At 43.7% G+C, this 19114-nt stretch overlaps 1 protein-coding gene across 3 annotated transcripts in view; it reads left to right on the top strand.

Annotated features, from left to right (window-relative positions):
- Window positions 1-16843, top strand: part of LOC308108502 (gamma-glutamyl hydrolase-like) — a 17416-nt gene extending 573 nt beyond the window's left edge. Inside the window, exons 2-10 of one of the 3 annotated variants that reach the window (XM_080461484.1) lie at window positions 100-165; window positions 9510-9624; window positions 10450-10500; window positions 10807-10891; window positions 11056-11194; window positions 12097-12203; window positions 12838-12928; window positions 13623-13760; window positions 14835-16296. In XM_080461484.1, coding sequence (XP_080317610.1) covers window positions 100-165; window positions 9510-9624; window positions 10450-10500; window positions 10807-10891; window positions 11056-11194; window positions 12097-12203; window positions 12838-12928; window positions 13623-13760; window positions 14835-14956 — 914 coding nt within the window. In that variant the 3' untranslated portion in view covers window positions 14957-16296. Of the gene's footprint in view, window positions 1-99; window positions 166-6558; window positions 7051-9509; window positions 9625-10449; window positions 10501-10806; window positions 10892-11055; window positions 11195-12096; window positions 12204-12837; window positions 12929-13622; window positions 13761-14834 lie in introns of those variants that run through there. The other 2 variants (XM_080461483.1, XM_080461485.1) reach the window with 2 other exon arrangements.
- Window positions 16844-19114: the final 2271 nt, after the last annotated feature.

The raw sequence follows: 19114 nt of genomic DNA, 5'->3' as shown, positions 1-19114 counted from the left end.
CACAATCTGGGGCGGCATATCTCGTTTGGTAGAGCGGTCGTCTCCCAATCGGAAAACATTTGTATTGAAATAAATAAAATTTTTACCATTTTCTCACAGGTTTGTCCAGATTGGAGGCTCCCGCGTGCCAGTTTTGGCCCCCGGACCAAATGTTTGACACCCCTGGTACAGTACAGGAGCTTCTTATGGGATAGTTTGTCTGTCGATATCAGAAAAATCCTGTTTTTGTGGAGGATTTTAAAGACAAATTGAAAACTCAGTTTTTAGCCATTTCAATAGAAGCAGAGGTTCTACATATTCTACTTCTGGGCTGGAAACTTGCAAATTCTAAGTATAAAGATTTTTTTTTGTTCCTTGCTACAATTCAAATAAATTTCTTCAACATTTCTAATTATAAAATAACTATTTTTGGCAGCAGAATGGGAAATATCTGAAGCAGAAGATGTTACAGGCAGTTAAAACTAAAGCATGATTTCTGTCTGGTTGGATATAAAGTGATGGAAGAAGAAAGAACCATTGTCCAATTAGATGCTTCAAGTTGAAATTTAAGAAAAAAAATCCGTTAGTTATTTTAGGTACTAAATGTGCATTCCTTTCCCCGCAGAAAACTGGTTTTCAGTGTCGGACACTTGCTCTTGACCCCCACAGGGACTCGTTTCATCTCCATCAGCGCACAAGGACAAGCGCAGACGCGCACAGTTTCTGCTGGAACATTCTGAATGAGAATTACGTACGAGCTGTGACAGGCAGTGCACGCACAGCGTGTTTCCACGCGGGCTGGGAGAGACAAGAGACGGACCTTACCGATGATCGGTCTGGTGTTGAGCTGCGGGGCTGATGCCGCGGCGCACGGTGCCGGTGCGCACCGGAGAGCGGAGAGTACCGCGAACAGGACGAGAGCCGGTCGACACATTCAACACTGCGCAACTGCACAATTAGAGACAAGAACCAAACAAAACTCTGCAAATGAGGGTTAGCGGCGGTGCAGGTTACAGATGAATCCTGACAATGACAAATGTTTTACGCATTTAAAAGAAGAAAAAAAAGACGCAGGATTGTAAGATGGTGATCCGCGCAGAGGTGCGGACGTCTGAGAGGTGCTGCAGTGAGAACGAGAGTGTCTTCCTCTTTTATCTGCGTCTCAGCGTGGATCTCAGCCATAGATCTGTCTCACGTAGAAAACTTCCGGATCCCGGCACCGCAGGGTCTGACAGCAGAAAGGCAGGACGCTGCCGTCTCCCTCCTTGGGACAGTGATCAGGCTTTGGGTGGGAAGGCTCTGACTCTGTTCAGCAGCTCATTGACGGCGGTTCGTCTCTGTGGTTTATCACCACAACAGTTGGAGCTGCAGTCATGTCTTTGTTTTCCTCATGAACTGTGGAAGCTTTACATGTTGAGACGTCGGTTGGTTCATGTTTTAGTTGGGTCACCATTTTCTCAAGTATTTATCTCAAACTGCTGGTAGTCCATGTAAAGCTACAGTCTTCTATTGATTCACTTGAATCTGTTGATTTTTACATACAGCTCAAGACATTCTCCAATTTTTCTGGATTATCTATCGAGACTCACAGTGAACTGTTGATTGAGCTCCGTTTAAATATCAAAGTTGAGTGTATCTTCAGGATCAATGAAAACACAGGAGCCCAATGGTGATTAGTTTAGAAAATCCTTCATGTCAAACTCACTTGTAAAATATCCGGTTGACTTTAATTTAAAATAAATATGCAAACTGATTGCCTTACAAAAACTAATTAATGTTAACTTAGCTCAGTTAAAATTGATTAAATTACTTTGTGTATTCAAACTAATTAAAGAAATGACATTATGGTAACTTGTTCATTTTGAGTTTGCAGTACTCAAAGTAACTGAAAGCTAATCTTTAGTTTTAGTCATTGATCATATTAAAGTCAACATAATATAACAACGCATTGGTTTTATATAGCGCTTTTCTTGACTCTCAAAGATGCTTTACATTATTCATTCACTCCATACTGGATGGTGGTAAGATACGTATGTAAGTACTGACCCCAATGATGTCACTCTCCTCCATGATGTCACTCTCCTCTGGCCTCCACCTTCAGATAAGACTCCTCTCCTCCACCTCTGCAGTCACTGATCTATCTGACTCTCACACTATTTCCATCAGTGATGACGAGCAGCTGATCACTTGTTTTTCTTTTATTAGTGATCCCACTACTGTGACACCAGATCATATCTCCTGACCTCCACCTCCTCCATGACTATTTGTCTCTCTGTAAAATTCCTTTTCTTCATCTTTTCTCAGTATTTAGCGGCAAATGCTGGCGATCCACAGGCTGATTGAGATGCAAAAACATTGACGAGGCACTTTGCATTAAAAAGACTTCACGAGGCCAACCTAAAGCTGAAACCCGCGGAGTGCTGCCTCTTCCTATCTAGGTCTCTTTGTGTCAGAGGACGGTGTGGCCACCAACCCCAGCAAAGTCCAAAAGGTGCAGGAGTGGCTGGTGCCAATGTCACTTCAAGAGGTACGCAGATTCGTTGGCCTTGCATCATGTTATCTGCGGTTTGTTAAAGATTTTGCCTCCACTGCTGAGCCCCTTCATGCGCTGACAAAGAAGCACGCCCGGTTTCAGTGGACCGAAAAAAGCCAAAAAGCATTTGATAAACTGATGCGCCTCCTCACTACTGCACCAGTCCTGGGTTATCCACTCGGCCAAGGTGACATGTTATTAGACACAGATGCAAGTGATGTGGGCATTAGTGCCAATCTCTCCCAAGTTCAGGGCACGGGGGGGGGGGGGGGGGGGGGGGGGGGGATGTTGGCTTATGGGAGTCGTAAGCTGTCAACAACTGAACGGAACTATTGTACCACGCGACAAGAGCTACTAGCTATGGTGGAGTATACATCACATTTCAGTTAGTACCTTTGTCGTGCGTACTGATCACAGCAGCCTACGCTGGTTAACGAGAATGAAGGAGCCTGAGGGACAGCTCGCCAGGTGGCTAGAAAAGCCTGGTGAGTACAATTTTGAGATCGTCCATCTCCCTGGCCATTTGCACAGCAATGCAGATTCCCTGTCCAGGAGGCCCTGCCGTCAGTCCTGTCCATGTAAGCTGCCAGACCCCTCCCCTCGGCCAGAGAACATCAGTCACCAAGCTGTGCAGTGTGAGTTGGACTCTGTTGTTGAGCAGTGAACACAGAGTCTGGTGGGGCTAGAGAGACACCATGTTACCACTACGGTGAGTCCAGTGGGGGTAGAAGTGACACAGTGCACTGACACAGAGAACCTTTCTGAGAGGATCTTCCTGACTAAGACCAATGAAACCTCACTGTTCTCTAGTTGGTCCCAGGAGGAGCTCCAGCAGGCCCAGGAAACTGATCTAGACATTGCACCTGTTGAAGCATGGATGGAGGCTGGAGGAGAGCGACCCCCTTGGGTGACAGTTTCACCACACGGTCCTGCCACTAAGACATACTGGAGCCAGTGGAAGAGGCTCTACATTAGTAATGGAATATTGGTGAGGAGGTTCTACTGTCTGGATGATACCCAGTTTTACCAAAATTAGTGCTGCCACGCGCCTTCCAGTCGGATGTCATGAAACAGATGCACGAAGGGCCGGTGGGCGGACATTTTGGTGTAGAGCACACAGTGACTCGGCTTCAGACCCGCTACTACTGGTATCGAATGAGAGAAGACGTGTCGCTCTGGTGTCACACTTGTACCAGCTGTGCAGCAAAGGCCAGACCCCGAAAGACGCCACAGGCACCTATGGGGACTGTCAGAGTGGGGACCTCGACATCATGGGCCCACTTAATGAGACAGAGAGCAGGAACCGCTATGTACTCGTGATACAGGATTACTTCACAAAATGGGTGGAAGCTTTCCCCTTGCCTGATGACAAGGCTGTGGCTGAAGTTCTAGCCTCAGAGTGGGTGTGTTGTTATGGAGCACCACAGGTGTTGCATTCTGTTTGGCATAGACAAAAGGCACACCACACCATTTCGACCACAGTCTGACGGCCAGGTCGAGGGATTCAATGCAACCCTGCAGACAATTCTGGCTACCACGGCTGAGCGTTGTCACTGGGACTGGGACCTCATGATCCCCTATGCTGTCACGGCCTATAGGGCAACAAAGCACAGTGCTACTGGGTTCACCCCCAACTTTATGTTGTTTGGCTGGGAGGTGAGTGAGCCTGTGGATCAACTAACTGGCTTGCCCCCAGACCCAGACGGAACCCCCTCAGCCCCTGAATATGTCCAACACCACAGTGAGCGCGTGTAGCTAGCTCACCAAATGGCCAGAGACGCACTTGGTGAGTCTGTGAAACGTGCAAAGAGACAATATGACAAGAACTGCTCCCGCACACAGTATCACATTGGGGATGCTGTGTGGTACCTCATCAAGGGTACACGGAAGGTCAAGAACAGGGTAAGAAAATTCCTTCCATCCTACGATGGCCCGTATTTCATCCTGGGCCAACTGGATGACCTGGTGTATAGGATACAAAAAGACCCAGAGACAAAGACCAAAGTGGTTCACCACGACTAGCTGAAGCCCTCCCGCTGTCGCGAGTCGCTGGACAGCGGAGTAGGCACCCATAGAGGTGTCTTCTCTGACACTGGACACAGATCCTGCAGATCCAGAGCTGGGTCTGTCTCAGCAGTTCTCCAGCACTGATGCAGAGGAGGCCACCAGTCCTAACTCATCATGCCTAGCAGAGGGCGCCCCTGCAGTAGCCACTTTATCCATCCATCCATCCATTTTCTTCCGCTTATCCGTTTCCGAGTCGCGGGGGTGACAGTCTGAGCACTGCCACCCAGATCACATGGCACCTGATTAAGAACCTTCCTGCAGGTGGCCCACAGGAGATTGTGACCCTGAGATTGTGAGTCTCATGCTCTACCAACTGAGCTAGCCGGGGGCGTAGCCACTTTACCCTCTTTCTGTCATGGTTCCGGGAGGGCAGACCCAAGATGCAGAACACACGAGACCACGTTTGTTAGAGAGGTGAAAAAAATCAAAAGTTTAACAAGGGGGATCCTTCAGCTCCCAGACAACGACCGCAGAGAAGCTTCTCCACGGTGCCGGATGGGAGAGGATGGCGAGGTCCGGGAGTGCACAGGAAAACAGGAACTGTTGGGAGCTCAGGGATCATCACCAGGGGACAAAACTCTGAAGAGAGCGCTGGCACAGACGACTATCCTCACAGGAGTACGGACTGGCGACGACCACTGGCAGCTCCAGGCTTTTAAGGGCGGAGCCGCTGATGAGCCACAGGTGGAACGAGTTATCCTCCCCCACGGCTGCGCCTGCTCTGCTGTCACAATGCGAGGCGGAGGAAGGAACACTACGCACAGAACAGAAAAACAACACTCACCAAAACAAACAGAACACAAAACATAAAACATATAACTGCCAGGACCGGACCCACCGGATCCTGACACTTTCATATCCTCTCACCTGAACTTTTCCTCTGTTGAGGTTCCCCAGGGCGGGACAGACCATCAGGGTCTGCTGAGCCGGCCAGCCGCCACCATACCAGACCCCCGGTCTGGTATGGTGAGTTGGTGGCCCACTAAGTTCCACAGTTTGTGGACAGTCTGAATGTTCAAAACACAGTTAAGAGTGTTTCTTTTTTTTCATACAACTGTTTTGGGAAACTTTTATATGTTCATATGTTCAATGGAAAAAGAAACACTCGATACACTCTATATACGTATATATATATATATATATATATATATATATATATATATATACGGTTGTTTTCATGTTAATGACAATGGTTTGTGGAAATGGTATTGAAGTCAGTTCGGCACACCCTGATCGTCAAATTAGAGCATTGATGATTTTATAACCTGTGTCATAGGTGTATCAGTGTTTTTTGAAGGGTTGTGTGTGTGTGTGTGTGTGTGTGTGTGTGTGTGTGTGTGTGTGTGTGTGTGTGTGTGTGTGTGTGTGTGTGTGTGTGTGTGTGTGTGTGTGTGTGTGTGTGTGCGCGCGTCGCCCCTTTAACAGTGTGGGAGGTGCCTGGCTTGCTTGACCAGCGTGCGGGAGGGAGCCAGTGTGCCGATGGAACTGTCCAGAAAGAAGCTCTATGAACAGAACAAGTCATTGGCAAATAAAGGGAACAAGTGTGTAACTTGGAAACATAGTCACGTGTCCTGTTTTTCACCGGCTGTCACGGGAGGCAGTTAACTCCGAAGCTTGGGACAGCTTCGGCCCTGGAGTGAAGTTAGTCTCCCCTGTTTCTCCCTACCAAGGTGTGGAGACCGGAGCAGGAAAGGTTAACACTATCCACCGCTCTGTATCATTTGAAGATGAAACTATGACATATGAACATGATGCTGCTGATTCAGCAGTAACGTCTCACTAAAGAAACCCCTAGAACACTGCAGCTTGGCTGTTTATGATCACGTGGATCAATAAGTCTGATATTTGAAGATGTTAAATGTATGAGATGAATCTGGCTTCAATTCTCCACCTCACTATCAGCACCACCAGGTTCCCCGTCTCCAAAATGTGCGTGCGCAAGGTTCAAAGTTGTCGTACCGGTACGCACATTCTCCCGCAAAGTTTATTTTCTTAGATCACAAACTGTGCGTGGGACGTGGCGTTCGCGTCTTTCAGGACCTGTTTTGTGCGCAAGCTACTTTATAAATGCGGTCCCAGGTCTGCTCACCTCCACCTGAACTGGTGACGTTCAGTCATTTCCACAATCTCTCCAAGAGTTCTCACTGCAGCACCTCTCAGACGTCCGCACCTCTGCGCGGATCACCATCTTATTGCGTGTTTTTTCTTTTTCTTTTAAATGCATAAAATATTCGTCACTGTCGGGTTTTATCTGGAGCCTGCATCACCGCCAGCCGCCACTCCTCATTTGCAGAGTTTTTATTTTATTTTATTTTTGTTTTGTTTGGTTCTTGTCTCTAATTGTGCAGTTGCGCAGTGTTGAATGTGTCGACCGCCTCTCGTCCTGTTCAGGGTGCTCTCCGCTCTCCGGTGCGCACCGGCACCGTGCGCCGCGGCATCAGCCCCGCAGCTCAACACCAGACCGATCATCGGTAAGATCCGTCTCTTGTCTCTCCCAGCCCGCGTGGAAACACGCTGTGCGTGCACTGCCTGTCATAGCTCTTACGTAATTCTCATTCAGAATGTTCCAGCAGAAACTGTGCGCGTCTGCGCTTGTCCTTGTGCGCTGATGGAGATGAAACGAGTCCCTGTGGGGGTCAAGAGCAAGTGTCCGACACTGAAAACCAGTTTTCTGCGGGGAAAGGAATGCACATTTAGTACCTAAAATAACTAACGGATTTTTTTTCTTAAATCTCAACTTGAAGCATCTAATTGGACAATGGTTCTTTCTTCTTCCATCATTTTATTTATTTTTTCTAACTGGAGCACATAACACCCGTTCTGGCGTCTCTCCACTGGCTGCCGGTGCATTTTAGAATTCGTTTTACGATTCTTTTATTTGTTTTTAAATCTCTGAATGGTCTTGCCCCGCCCTACCTCTCTGAGCTGCTCCACCCCAAACCCCTGCTCGGTGCCTCCGGTCAGCTGATCAGCTTCTTCTGGAGGTACCGAGGTCCAAACCAAAGCTCAGAGGGGACAGGGCCTTTTCTGTTGCAGCCCCTCTGTTGTGGAATGAGCTACCACTGCCCGTCAGACAATCCTCCCCACTGTCCACTTTTAAAGGAGACATATCATGCTTTTAAATCCTTCCTTTTTACATATAAATCATACAGTTGTGGTCTATATAAAGCGGAACTGCAATGCTTGGGTCTGAATTTCTCATTATTAGAGCTCCACAGGCCCCTTTTCAACCCCTTTTCTGATGTGCTTCTGAGAGCAACTCGTTTTGGGGCGGTCTCTTCAAATGCAAATGAGACACTTCATACCCCGCCTCCTCTCCAGGTTGCAGAGGTGACACTCGGTTCAACTCCACCCTGTTCGGCCATCTTTGTAGTTTGATAGAACAGATACAATTATCTAGCGGCGCAGAAACTTTATATTCACACATTATTTACAAAATGTCAACAAGGGAAGATTTGTCCATCCAGCCATACATGTTGGAGCCAGAGTCGGACCCGGCGGAGCGAGATGAAAATGACCATGATGCACCTGAAGAACAACGTCTTCATATGGATGTAACGCAATGGTGTGTTACTATATTTACACTAACTTCTCCATCCATGCCCACTACTACAATACTGCCTGTATTACAACGACTATTTAACACAGAAGTTACATTATAATCTAAAACGAGCACACAGCGCTAACATATGAAGATGGTGCAACTGCTAATGCTAACAAAACAATGACAGGGACGTCTTATCATCACACTTTTTAGCGTTATATACAGCTTACCGAATTGCTCTGTTCGTCGTCTCCATAGATAGAAGGAACTGACCGCTCAATCAGACCAAGTCTTTCGGCAAATCCTTCTTTATACTGGCGGAGGTTGCTGAAGCAGTCGTCCTTGAAGTGCTTCGCGCACACAAAAATGACCTTACCCACAGATGTGGGTACATTTCTGTGAAAAATAAAACTCAACCAGGCACTTCGAAAAGGTTCTGATGCTGGGAGACGGTGTAACGAAGCTTGTGGGTTACTACATCCAACAACCGAACATTTCCACTTATCCTCTCGTAACTTCGGAACCCTTAGGTTGGACTACAAAATCGCAGCGAGAAACAAAAATGGCAGATTGCTCGAAGTGTCGATGTCCTAATTTGGCAGTTCCACCGGGAATACTGTGACGTAATAGTTCAAAAAACGTAATAGAGAATAGAAAAATCGAAACGGTGTGAAGTACTCGCAAAATGAGTAACCTTCATACTCTGAGTACATAACATATAATTTAAGTATGGAGTATGAATTAGGCTTGATCATGTAGCTAAGGGTTAGTACTCTGTGGTATCGGTTTGTCCATAGTTACAAATTTATTTATTTGTATTTATTTCTTTATTTATGTGTGTATTTGACCAACTTCTTGCAAAAACTACTCTCTTGAATTGCATGATATTTTCAGGGATGATTCGTCATCATCAAAGGACCAATCCATCAGATTTTGGGACGTTAACGGCGAATAGTTTCTGAATAAATCCCCCAAAACTCTGAAAAAAAACAAAAGTTCCCATACAAAGTGGAGAGGGAGGCACCTCATGGAGATCAGCGTCTGTTGCCATGGAGACGCTCCCTGCTCAGTGTTTCACAGTGATGTAGCTACCTAGTTAGCGTCGATGTGAGCTAATGGCTATCATGCTAGAAATGCTAACTTGGTTCCACAAACAAATGTGGCGTTGGCGAAGGTCTGAGCTCTACCGAATGTAGCTCTAGTTGACGTATATAGTCCTTTCCATTCATTCTCGTGTGTGTGTGTGTGTGTGTGTGTGTGTGTGTGTGTGTGTGTGTGTGTGTGTGTGTGTGTGTGTGTGTGTGTGTGTGTGTGTGTGTGTGTGTGTGTGTGTCGTGCGGTGGTTTGTCCTGAGACTTGGTCAGGAACCTGTCGTCTGGTTCTCAGGTGTGCTGTCGCAGGAGAACCTCCCAAGAGACCAGTTTGCACATGGAATTTCTTACATTGCGGCGTGCTACGTGAAATACCTGGAGGCCGCCGGCGCCAGGGTTGTTCCCATCAGGTGAGACGGTGAACGATGTAAAACAAGCTGGTTTGAAGGTTGTTGTTTTTTTCCTACATTTTGGGTTTTATTACATTATATTTTATTACATTTTGGGTCGTTGTTAAATTTCCAGCTAAAGCAAGTCATGCGGGTTAAAATGGGCGGGGCCAAACTACAATTAGTTCTTGTTGAGCTTAAAACCTTTTCCAGTCACTTATAAATGAAAACTTGTTCAAATGCACTGATACTATTCTATTGTTCAATGCTCAGAATTAAAGTTAATTCTTTAGTTTTTTTTAATGATTTTCAGGTAAAAATCAGTTGAAATGGTACAAATCATGCAAAGGTGTTGGAGCTTTTACCCAAATACAAGAACTGCTTCTTTTATGTGTTATATATTACACATTTCAGACTTTTTAACTTCTGTTTTTGAATCTTGTTGCACTCTTTTTCATGCCCTCATTCTCTTTATTCATCCTATTTTGGATTCTATATTTAGTCTATATTCCAATATTTGAAATTTCAGTTCCACTGTGTGTCTTCTACGGACAGCAGAATTAACAATAAAGTAAATTTTGACTTGAACCTTACAGTCACCTGAATATTTAATGAAGGTGTGTCTCTTTGTCATTATTATGTGAGAATCTTCCTGTAAAATAAGTTAAACATCCGATACTCTCCTTGTTTGTTGTTCTCTTCAGGTTTATTTGCATATTTTCCATCCATCTTCATTAAACATACGATCTAATCCAAGTTTATCATCCTTCAGCAGCTTCAGGATTACATCCTAGTTTTAATCTCCCTGCTGGAAGACGTGACGTTTATTTTGTTTGTTTTTATCAGAATCAATCGAACAGAAGAAGAATATTCAAAGCTCTTCTTCTCGATAAACGGGTGAGTTTAATAGTTTTATTTCACCATGGTCCAAACAGTGACGGATGAAACGTCCCTTTTAAATTCTTTTTATATTATATTAGATTTATTCTGCTTTTGGATATTTATCTTCATCATTAATCGCTGCAAGTCTGTGATTTTAAGAGATAAATCACTGATGGTCTATATCTGAAATTATACATCACACATGCTAGTTATTAATTTAATAGTAGAAATGTTGAGTTGAACATTTTCTGAAAAAGCTTTTTATATTTATTTCTCCGTGTTTCTGTAGAATTGATCTGAATATTTCCAATGTGGCTGCAGGTTGCTGCTTCCTGGAGGCAACGTCAACCTGGAGAATTCTCTGTTTAGTCGAGCTGCAAAGATCTTCTACCACCTGGCTGTAAAGGTAGGACCTCCACCCTCTCGTCCTCCACCCTCTCGTCCTCCACCCTCTCGTCCTCCACCCTCTCGTCCTCCATCCTCTCGTCCTCCATCCACCACCCTCTCATCCTCCACCCTCTCGTCCTCCATCCACCACCCTCTCATCCACCACCCTCTCACCCTCCACAGGCCAACGATGCAGGAGACTACTTCCCCCTGTGGGGAACCTGCCAGGGCTTCCAGCAGCTCTCCGTCCTCACGTCCAACAAGAACCTGTTGACTCTGACCGACACCAGAGCTGTGGCTCTGCCTCTCAAGTTCACCACAGGTATCCCTCCTCTACTCTGCTACTTTACTCTTTAGTTACTCCTCCTCCTCTACTCTGCTACTTTACTCTTTAGTTACTCCTCCTCTGCTACTCTGTTACTTTACTCTTTAGTTACTCCTCCTCCTCTACTCTGCTACTTTACTCTTTAGTTACTCCTCTACTCTGGTACTACTTTACTTTTTAGTTACTCCTCCTTCTCTACTCTGCTACTTTACTCTTTAGTTACTCCTCTACTCTGGTACTACTTTACTCTTTAGTTCCTCCTCCTCTATTCTGGCACTACTTTACTCTTTAGTTACTCCTCTATTCTAGTACTACTTTACTTTTTAGTTACTCCTCCTCCTCTACTCTGGTATCCTGAGTTTCGGTTCCTAAAGTTTGTATCTTGGTAGAAACTCCAATTCTGAATATTTCCTCTTTTTCTTTCACTTTTCTCATGAATCGATCACTTCTAGTTATTCTCTCTGTTAAACCTTTCGTCTGTAAGAAACATCTCTCCTCCCTCCCTCCCTCCCTCCCCACCTCTCTCTTCCTCTCCCTCTCTCTCTCTTCGTCTCTCTCTTCCTCTCCCTCCCTCTCTCTCTCTTCCTCTCCCTCTCTCTCTCTCTCCCTCCCTCCATCCCTCTCTTCCTCGCCCTCCCTCCCCCCCTCTCTCCTCCTTCCCTCCCTCCCTCCCCCTCTTCCTCCCTCCCTCCCCCCTCTCTTCCTCTCCCTCCCTCTCTCCTCCCTCCCTCCCTCCCTCCCTCTCTCCTCCCTCCCTCCCTCCCCCTCTCTTCCTCTCCACCTCTCTCCCTCCCTCGCCCTCCCCCCTCCCTCTCTCCCTCCCCCCTCTCTCCCTCCCTCCATCCATCCCTCTCTTCCTCTCCCTCTCCCTCTCTTCCCCTCCCTCCCTCCCTCCACAGCGGCTCAGTCCAGCCGGATGTTCAGAAGTTTCCCTAAAGATCTTCTGGCGTCTCTTGCAGAAGAAAACGTCACTTCAAACTTCCACAAGTGGAGCCTCTCGGTGCAGGTATCTTCCTCTTTCACCTCCTTTCCTCTCTTTACCTTCATTTGTTTTTTAACATCTTATTTCCAATATCCCATTTTAAATTGTTGTTGTAGTTTTATCCATTTAATCTGCTTTACCTTTGACCTTTCAGCCAGTAGATTAGATATTCTGTGTGAATGCAACAAGAAAAGAGGTTGAAATCTTCATTCTTGCTCTTTGCCTCTTTATTTACCAGCCAACACTTCATGTCTGAAGTTTTTTATGAGAAAGAATCTCAGTTCACCAACGTTGAATTCAAAACTTCACTGTTGTTCTCTTAACTTCATTTAGAATAAAAAGAACTGTCTCCTTTCTGGTTTTATAGAAAATGAGCAAAGAGTGAGTTTAAATTCCAAAATGTGACGGTTTCCTTCATTTTCCAGTTTTTATTTTCATTTTGGAAGGTTCCCAGATGCTCATGATACAAACATGTGAAAGATTCTTGTTTTGAAGCTGAAGTTCCTCGAAGCTTTCTCTCTGCTTCCCGGAAGCTTATTTAAATTTTCTGGATTTCATAACTGATGCAGGAGTTCTCGCTACGAGAAGAAGCTTGGAAAACGATATAAGAGAGCCGAGCTGGTTCTACTTTAATGAAAAAACCTGTTTGAACCTGCAGAACTACACGCGGAACGCCAAGCTGAAGAGGTTTTACAAAATCCTGTCGACCAACAGTGATGGAGAGAAGGAGTTCATCTCCGCCATGGAAGGTACCGCTCTTTATTCAGCTCATCTTCACTTTGTGGAGGAAGAAGCTCTGCTCAGGGACCAGAGCTGGACAGCCTGCAGGGACCGTCTGCAAATGACACACTACTACCTTCACTGGTGTTTCCTGCAGCGTCACAGCATCAGGATGAGTCAGAGAATTATGAACCAATCAGAGGCCGCCTTTCAAAACGTGTATACCACATGGTATCAGTTGACCAATCACGTTGCTCGTTACTGGGCGTCACACAAACAGGAAGTCAGTTGTGTTCTTGAGCTGATAATTTGCTATATTTTGGCGGAAAAAGAAGAATTTAAGTCAAATTAGCCGGAGGCGAGTAGTGACGGTCATTATACATATTTTAGAGACTTTGAGCAACATGTTGCTATTTTTTCATCCAACTTTTCTGAAAAGTGACCGTCCAAATGACGTCTGGACGGCTCGCTGCTTAAAACCCTGCTGTAAACACACCGACAGAAAAGGGAAGCGATGAACAGCATTTAGACGAGTCCACTAGAGGGCAGCACCACCTTATAACGTCAACCTCTTAAGAATTCAATTGACACTCCTCTTCCCCAGCTGCTGTATTTAAGCTTTGTGGGTTTTACTCAGGCTTTGACACGTTCCCGCCCTCTAACTTTGACTTTGAGAATTATGTTGATCAAAAAGAGAAAAATAAGTCTGTTTGTTGTGTCCAGCCAAATACTACCCGTTCTACGCGGTGCAGTGGCATCCGGAGAAAAGCCCCTTCGAGTGGATCGAAAAGTCCGGAATGGTCCATTCCACCTCGGCTGTGAGGGCGTCGTTCTACACCGCCAGCTTCTTCGTCTCTGAAGGTGAAGACTGACGTCTGGAGGCGTTTTTACCTTTTACAAATATGTGTTTGTGTCCATAAATATGCTTCTGTCAACTTGATTTAAAGGCAATAATAACTGCTAATGGAAATATGTTAGATTGGGTTCTAGTTCTCTTGCCAAGTGAAATTAGTTTCTGGACTAATCTTAATGATTTAATGTGGCTGTTGGCTTAAAGTAGAGGTTTCAAACATAAAGCCCGGGGGCCAGAACTGACCCGCAAGAAGCTCCAATTCAGCCGCAAATTAAGCTTCCAAATGGTCCAAATTTCAAACTAAATATATCTATATATGTTTTAATGCATTTAAAAGAAATTTGTATCAAACACAATTCAAATTATACAAATTACTCATATTAAAGTCTTTTTTATTGGTTATTTTTGTGACTTTAAAAGTCACGCAAATGTATTTCAGCGCCACGTTTTTTAACTTCCACGTTACATTTTGAGAGTTTTAGTCTGTATTTTTAGTGTTTCTATGATTTTTAAGGAACATTTAGAATACATATATATTCTTTTAGATCATGATGTTTTTTAAGTAACTATATAGAACTATTGAGTCTAGCTCATAGGGGGCCATAGATCTACCTGCATAGAATCAAGTTGCATAGAAAGCCATTTTATAATAATACACAAAATGTGCAACAACAAATAAAACGGAACCAACTGAACCCGGCCCAACATATCACCTTTATTTTTTTATCATGACTTTGGTTTTACTTGGCCGGTTAAAAAGCTTAAAATCGGACCTTCCAAGCGGCGGGGAAAGACGTTTCAGCGAGGCTGATTCTTCTCGCTCCGTAATGAAGAATAAGGTGTTCGTACAACGACAGCCGACCTTATAGGATTAAAAAAAATCAATGTTTGCTTTACATTTTTTGCCATTTTCTTTGCATTTCATCTGGATTGGAGCCGGTTCCAGGTTTTGGCCCAAAGGCCTCATGGTTAACAGCCTCTTTTAAATTCTCCATGGTGTCGATGTTGTTTCCGGCACATTCGACTCTTAAACGCTTGTTAAAGAATCGTTGAAGCTCCATCTCAACATTTCCCTCCTGCAGCCATGAAGAGCCAGCACCGGTTCTCCAGTCCCGAGGAGGAGGACGCAGCCCTCATTTACAACTCCTCCCCCGTCTACCGGGGCCGAGAAGACATCTTTGTGCAGACCTATTACTTCGATTGATGCGCCGGAGACGCTCCGGACCTGGAGCCTCGGCCGGCGGAGCGTCTTGGCCCGGGTCCCAGAGTCTGGGAGAGCAGCTTCCAACAAGCACCCAGCGCGCCGAGATGTAGGGAGAAACAACCAGCAGATGCCAGAAGACGTAGAAATATCTGTCCTAGACATGTGAGAGTAGAACCAAACTCTTGAATGTGTTTAGATTCCAGCATTTGACACTTTTTAAACGGTCCAAATGAACATTACCTTGATGGGATTGAACATAAAATGGAAGTTAGCAGGTTTGTTTAGTGTCGATTTTTCTCTGTCGTTCAGTTTTGAGTCACCTGAAGCCTTTTCTGCATGTTGAAATGCTCCGTAGCATGATATTTAAAAACCAAGCTGTTTTCTATTTAGAAAAATATAATTCACTGCTTATACATAATCAAATTTAGCTTCTGCACTTTATATAAAAGGACAGAACTTCTAATAAACATATTCAGGCTTTATTGGATGTTTCTGCTGAAGCTTTTCCCTCAATCCATTAGAAGTGGTGCGGTTTTGTGTGGTGGACTCGTTTCTGCTTTTGCATTGATTTTCTGGAGAATTCCACTTCCTCATTATCCCATCATCCAGATTTCAGTTTCATTTCTTCCCCTTCTGCATCACTTCTTTGGATTCTGGACCTTCTTTACCTTCCTAAAGTCTCGTTTGGATCAATACAACCAAAGAGTGATGAACATCCTTAACTCCTATTTTAACTTTAATAAATGGACTGTTAAAAATTGATCTTTTATTGTTGTGAATCAGACTTACTTTTCATCCCTCGTGTCAAAAGGAGCAAATATGACGACTTGCTTAGTCTTTATGTTTTTTTTATTTTAACATGAGCTGAAGCTGTTTATTCGTCCTTGTGTTGTAATTTCTGGTAACATTTAGATGAGTCTTTAAGGAGAGTTGTTCTGTACCTGATTCTATTCCCGAGTGTCCATCTGCACATTTTAAAGACTTTTGGTTTTTCCTCAACTGAAACTCTGAGTTTTTCATTTGAGAAACACCTGAGGAAATTCATCTTATTTTTCTGTGGCTTTACTGGAATGTGTTTCCACATGTCACCACTAGATGGCAGCATAACACTGTTAAATAGCGATGAGTTTCCTGTGTCTTATGAAAGTGTGCAGGTGCAGCAGGTACACAAAGTAATAGAATTAGTATATTATATGGATGCGTGCTGTTTTTAAAAGCAGTATAAACCACCTGTTACATGTTTCTCCACAAGATATTTAGAAAACATTTACTACTTGGGACACTGACTTGTTTTTCAAAAATAAAACGTGGAAAAATAAACTTTTACAACAGCTGATGTGTCCAGATGGACATGATATCTGAAATATAACTTTCTAAATTTGTGGCCATGAAATAGAGAATGGAAAGGAAATAGTGAATCGAAATGAATAGCTAAGAAATATTAATTTGAGTCCATGAAATTGAGATTTAAGGCTATAAAATAGTAATTTATGACCATGAATTAGTAATTTTAGGCCACAAAATAGTAATTTTAGGCGACAGAATAGTAATTTATGACAAGGAAATTGGAAATTGAGGCCATGAAATACTAATTCATGGCCAAGAAATAGTGATTTGAGGTCATTTTTTATGTCTCCGGGTGAAAAAATACAGACAAATCAAAGCTTGTGGGGTTTTCCTTGAATTCTGTTGCAGCTGAAAAATGACTTGACTTTGTGTTTTATGAAGTTAAAAGATGTGAAATCCTGTTTCTCTTCTGGAAGACGTCTGCAGCTCCGGAGAACACCGGTGTTCAGCAGCTTTCTGCTTGAACGTCCTCCCTGTATTTAACACTTGTGTAACAATGAGGTACAATCACCTGTAAATATGAATATGTGTTTCAGAGTTAATGTCTCGATGTATGTGTTTTTATTACACTTTGAAATCCCTGCTGCAAAGCAACTGGAGGAGAAATGCTGTCAGTCGTTTGTGTTTGGTAAATCTGGGCCTATACTTTATACTTTATGAAGGAAAAGTCTGAATACATTGAAATGTGACGATCTCGTGGCCACGAAATATAAAATCCATGAGATTCCATGATGGCCGACTGTGTGGGTCTGCTGAGCTCAAACTTTAGTTCCCTGCAAACAGTGAATCAAATATTTATGCGGGTATAAACTGTCATTGTTGCTGTTGTATACATTATGTATACATTATGTATACAGCAGCCTGGGCCATTGATCCTGGGAGACGGTGCCTGCATGATAAAGGACCTCATTCAAGTGTGAGCATGAAGCTCATCTACAACCAAATATACAGACTCTCACCTCTGAATAGTACACACCGACAAACCAACACCTGGAGGGACGGAGGGACGGAGGGACGGAGGGAAGGAGGAGGGGCTTGATGCGAGGCTGAGTGAGACGGACATGTCCTCAAATGGAGGCGGGCGATTTAGAATTTGTGTAAAAAGGAAGTCTTTTGGGTTGTGGAAGGGAAACTGTGGTACTGAGAGAAAACCCACGTATTCCCAGGAAGAACATGCAAACTCATGATGGAACCAAAATGTCTTCTGCTGCACGGAGTTTTAATATTTGAAACAGTCCATTGTTAAAAGTTTTGCCATGTCTTGAAAAACTGCCTGGTCTCACGGTTCCATTAGTAGAATGTAGAAGAAAGATTCCGTTAGGATTAGTGCGGCGGGTTATTGCAGTTTCACTCCTTTTTAAAGACACTTTAGTGGATTTAGTTTGACCTGTTTTGGCTTTTTTTTCCTGAATGTTTTACTTTTTAGTGGTTCATCTTGTTTTAGAAATGTAAACAGTTTTAACAATTCAAGACATTTTACCATTATTTTTTCTATTTTAGTAATTTTGGTTTTTTAAAGCAGTTTTTCCTTTCTAAGCTATTTTAACCAATTTTGATGTTTTCTTTTTACACATTTTTATTCTTGTGTTTAAGTTGTTATGTTTTTTTTTAAGTGCTGTATAAATAGATAAAGCTGACTTGACTTTTTGTTGTTGTTATCATTTTCAATTTCTTTTTTAAAGAGGTCATATTTAGCAAAATCCCCTTCCTAAAGGTTCCCCAGCAGTACTAATCGTCTCCATACCTGGACTGACTTCCCAGAAGTGAAGACAGTCTGTCCTCTCTCTCCCTGGCTTGTTTCAGGTTTTAAAAAGTGTGTTGCTCCAACCAGCCAATCAGAAATCAAACCCTATGTAACGGTTATTTTAATTAAGTTATAAGGTTAAAGCTCAGTAGTGCAATGGACCCAGATTCGTTTATAGGAGCTTGGGGTGAATGAAAAGCGGAGACACAGAAATCAGGTTTTGTAGGTGAATTATATTGAAAACAAAATAGTTAAACACATTGAACATATAGATATAAATTAACGGTTTAAAGTGTACATGACAATAACAAACACAACAATGACAACAATAACTACACGAAGATATGGTTTAACAAAAACCCGTATGACCTTTAGTCAGCGTTTCTTTTAGTGTTTCTGTCAAAAGAAAAGCAGAATCTTGTTTCCAAAAAAAACAGAGTTCAGAGTTCGTCAGATTCTTTTTCCAAAAACAAAGTTCATGGATCAAAAAGAGAATGGAAAAGAATCATAATCCAACAAAAATTGTATCCGGTGGATGCAACTAAAAAAAGGAATAAAGGGGGTCCTACCGGATCGGCTTGCCACCTCTCGAAGAGGAATACTGGGGCAGGAGGGGGGGGGGAAACCTGATCTGAAAACAAGGTCAGGAGAAAATCTTATAAGTTTCACCAAATTAACAGTTCATTTTCATAAATAAAAATAATTTCTTTCCCGAATCAATCATCAAAAACAGTTGCACAACACAATCAAAAACAATCTGAAATATAAACACTTTAAATAGTGATATCCGCGATCGCGCTAACCCGGAAGTCGCGATTTTCACACAAAATAACTTTTTTCCTCACTGCGATCAGAAATCTAATGTACTGGTTCAGTGGAGACCGGGCTTCGACCACTCACCGTCAAATCTGGTGAACTGTCCTGATGAAGTTTCAAAGTTATGGTACTTTTCTGAAGGTTTGTTTGGATCTCGAGTCAGTACGTTGTCGCAGCGGAAGCATTGACTTGCCGACCGGAAGTGCCGGCTGTCGGCCATTTTTATGCTAGCGCCACTTGTGGCGGAGGGC

This window comes from Lipophrys pholis (genome assembly GCF_963383615.2).
Source record: "Lipophrys pholis genome assembly, chromosome: 4".
In the NCBI taxonomy this organism is placed as follows: Eukaryota; Metazoa; Chordata; class Actinopteri; order Blenniiformes; family Blenniidae; genus Lipophrys; species Lipophrys pholis.
This window is presented reverse-complemented; position numbering and strand designations above follow the sequence as displayed.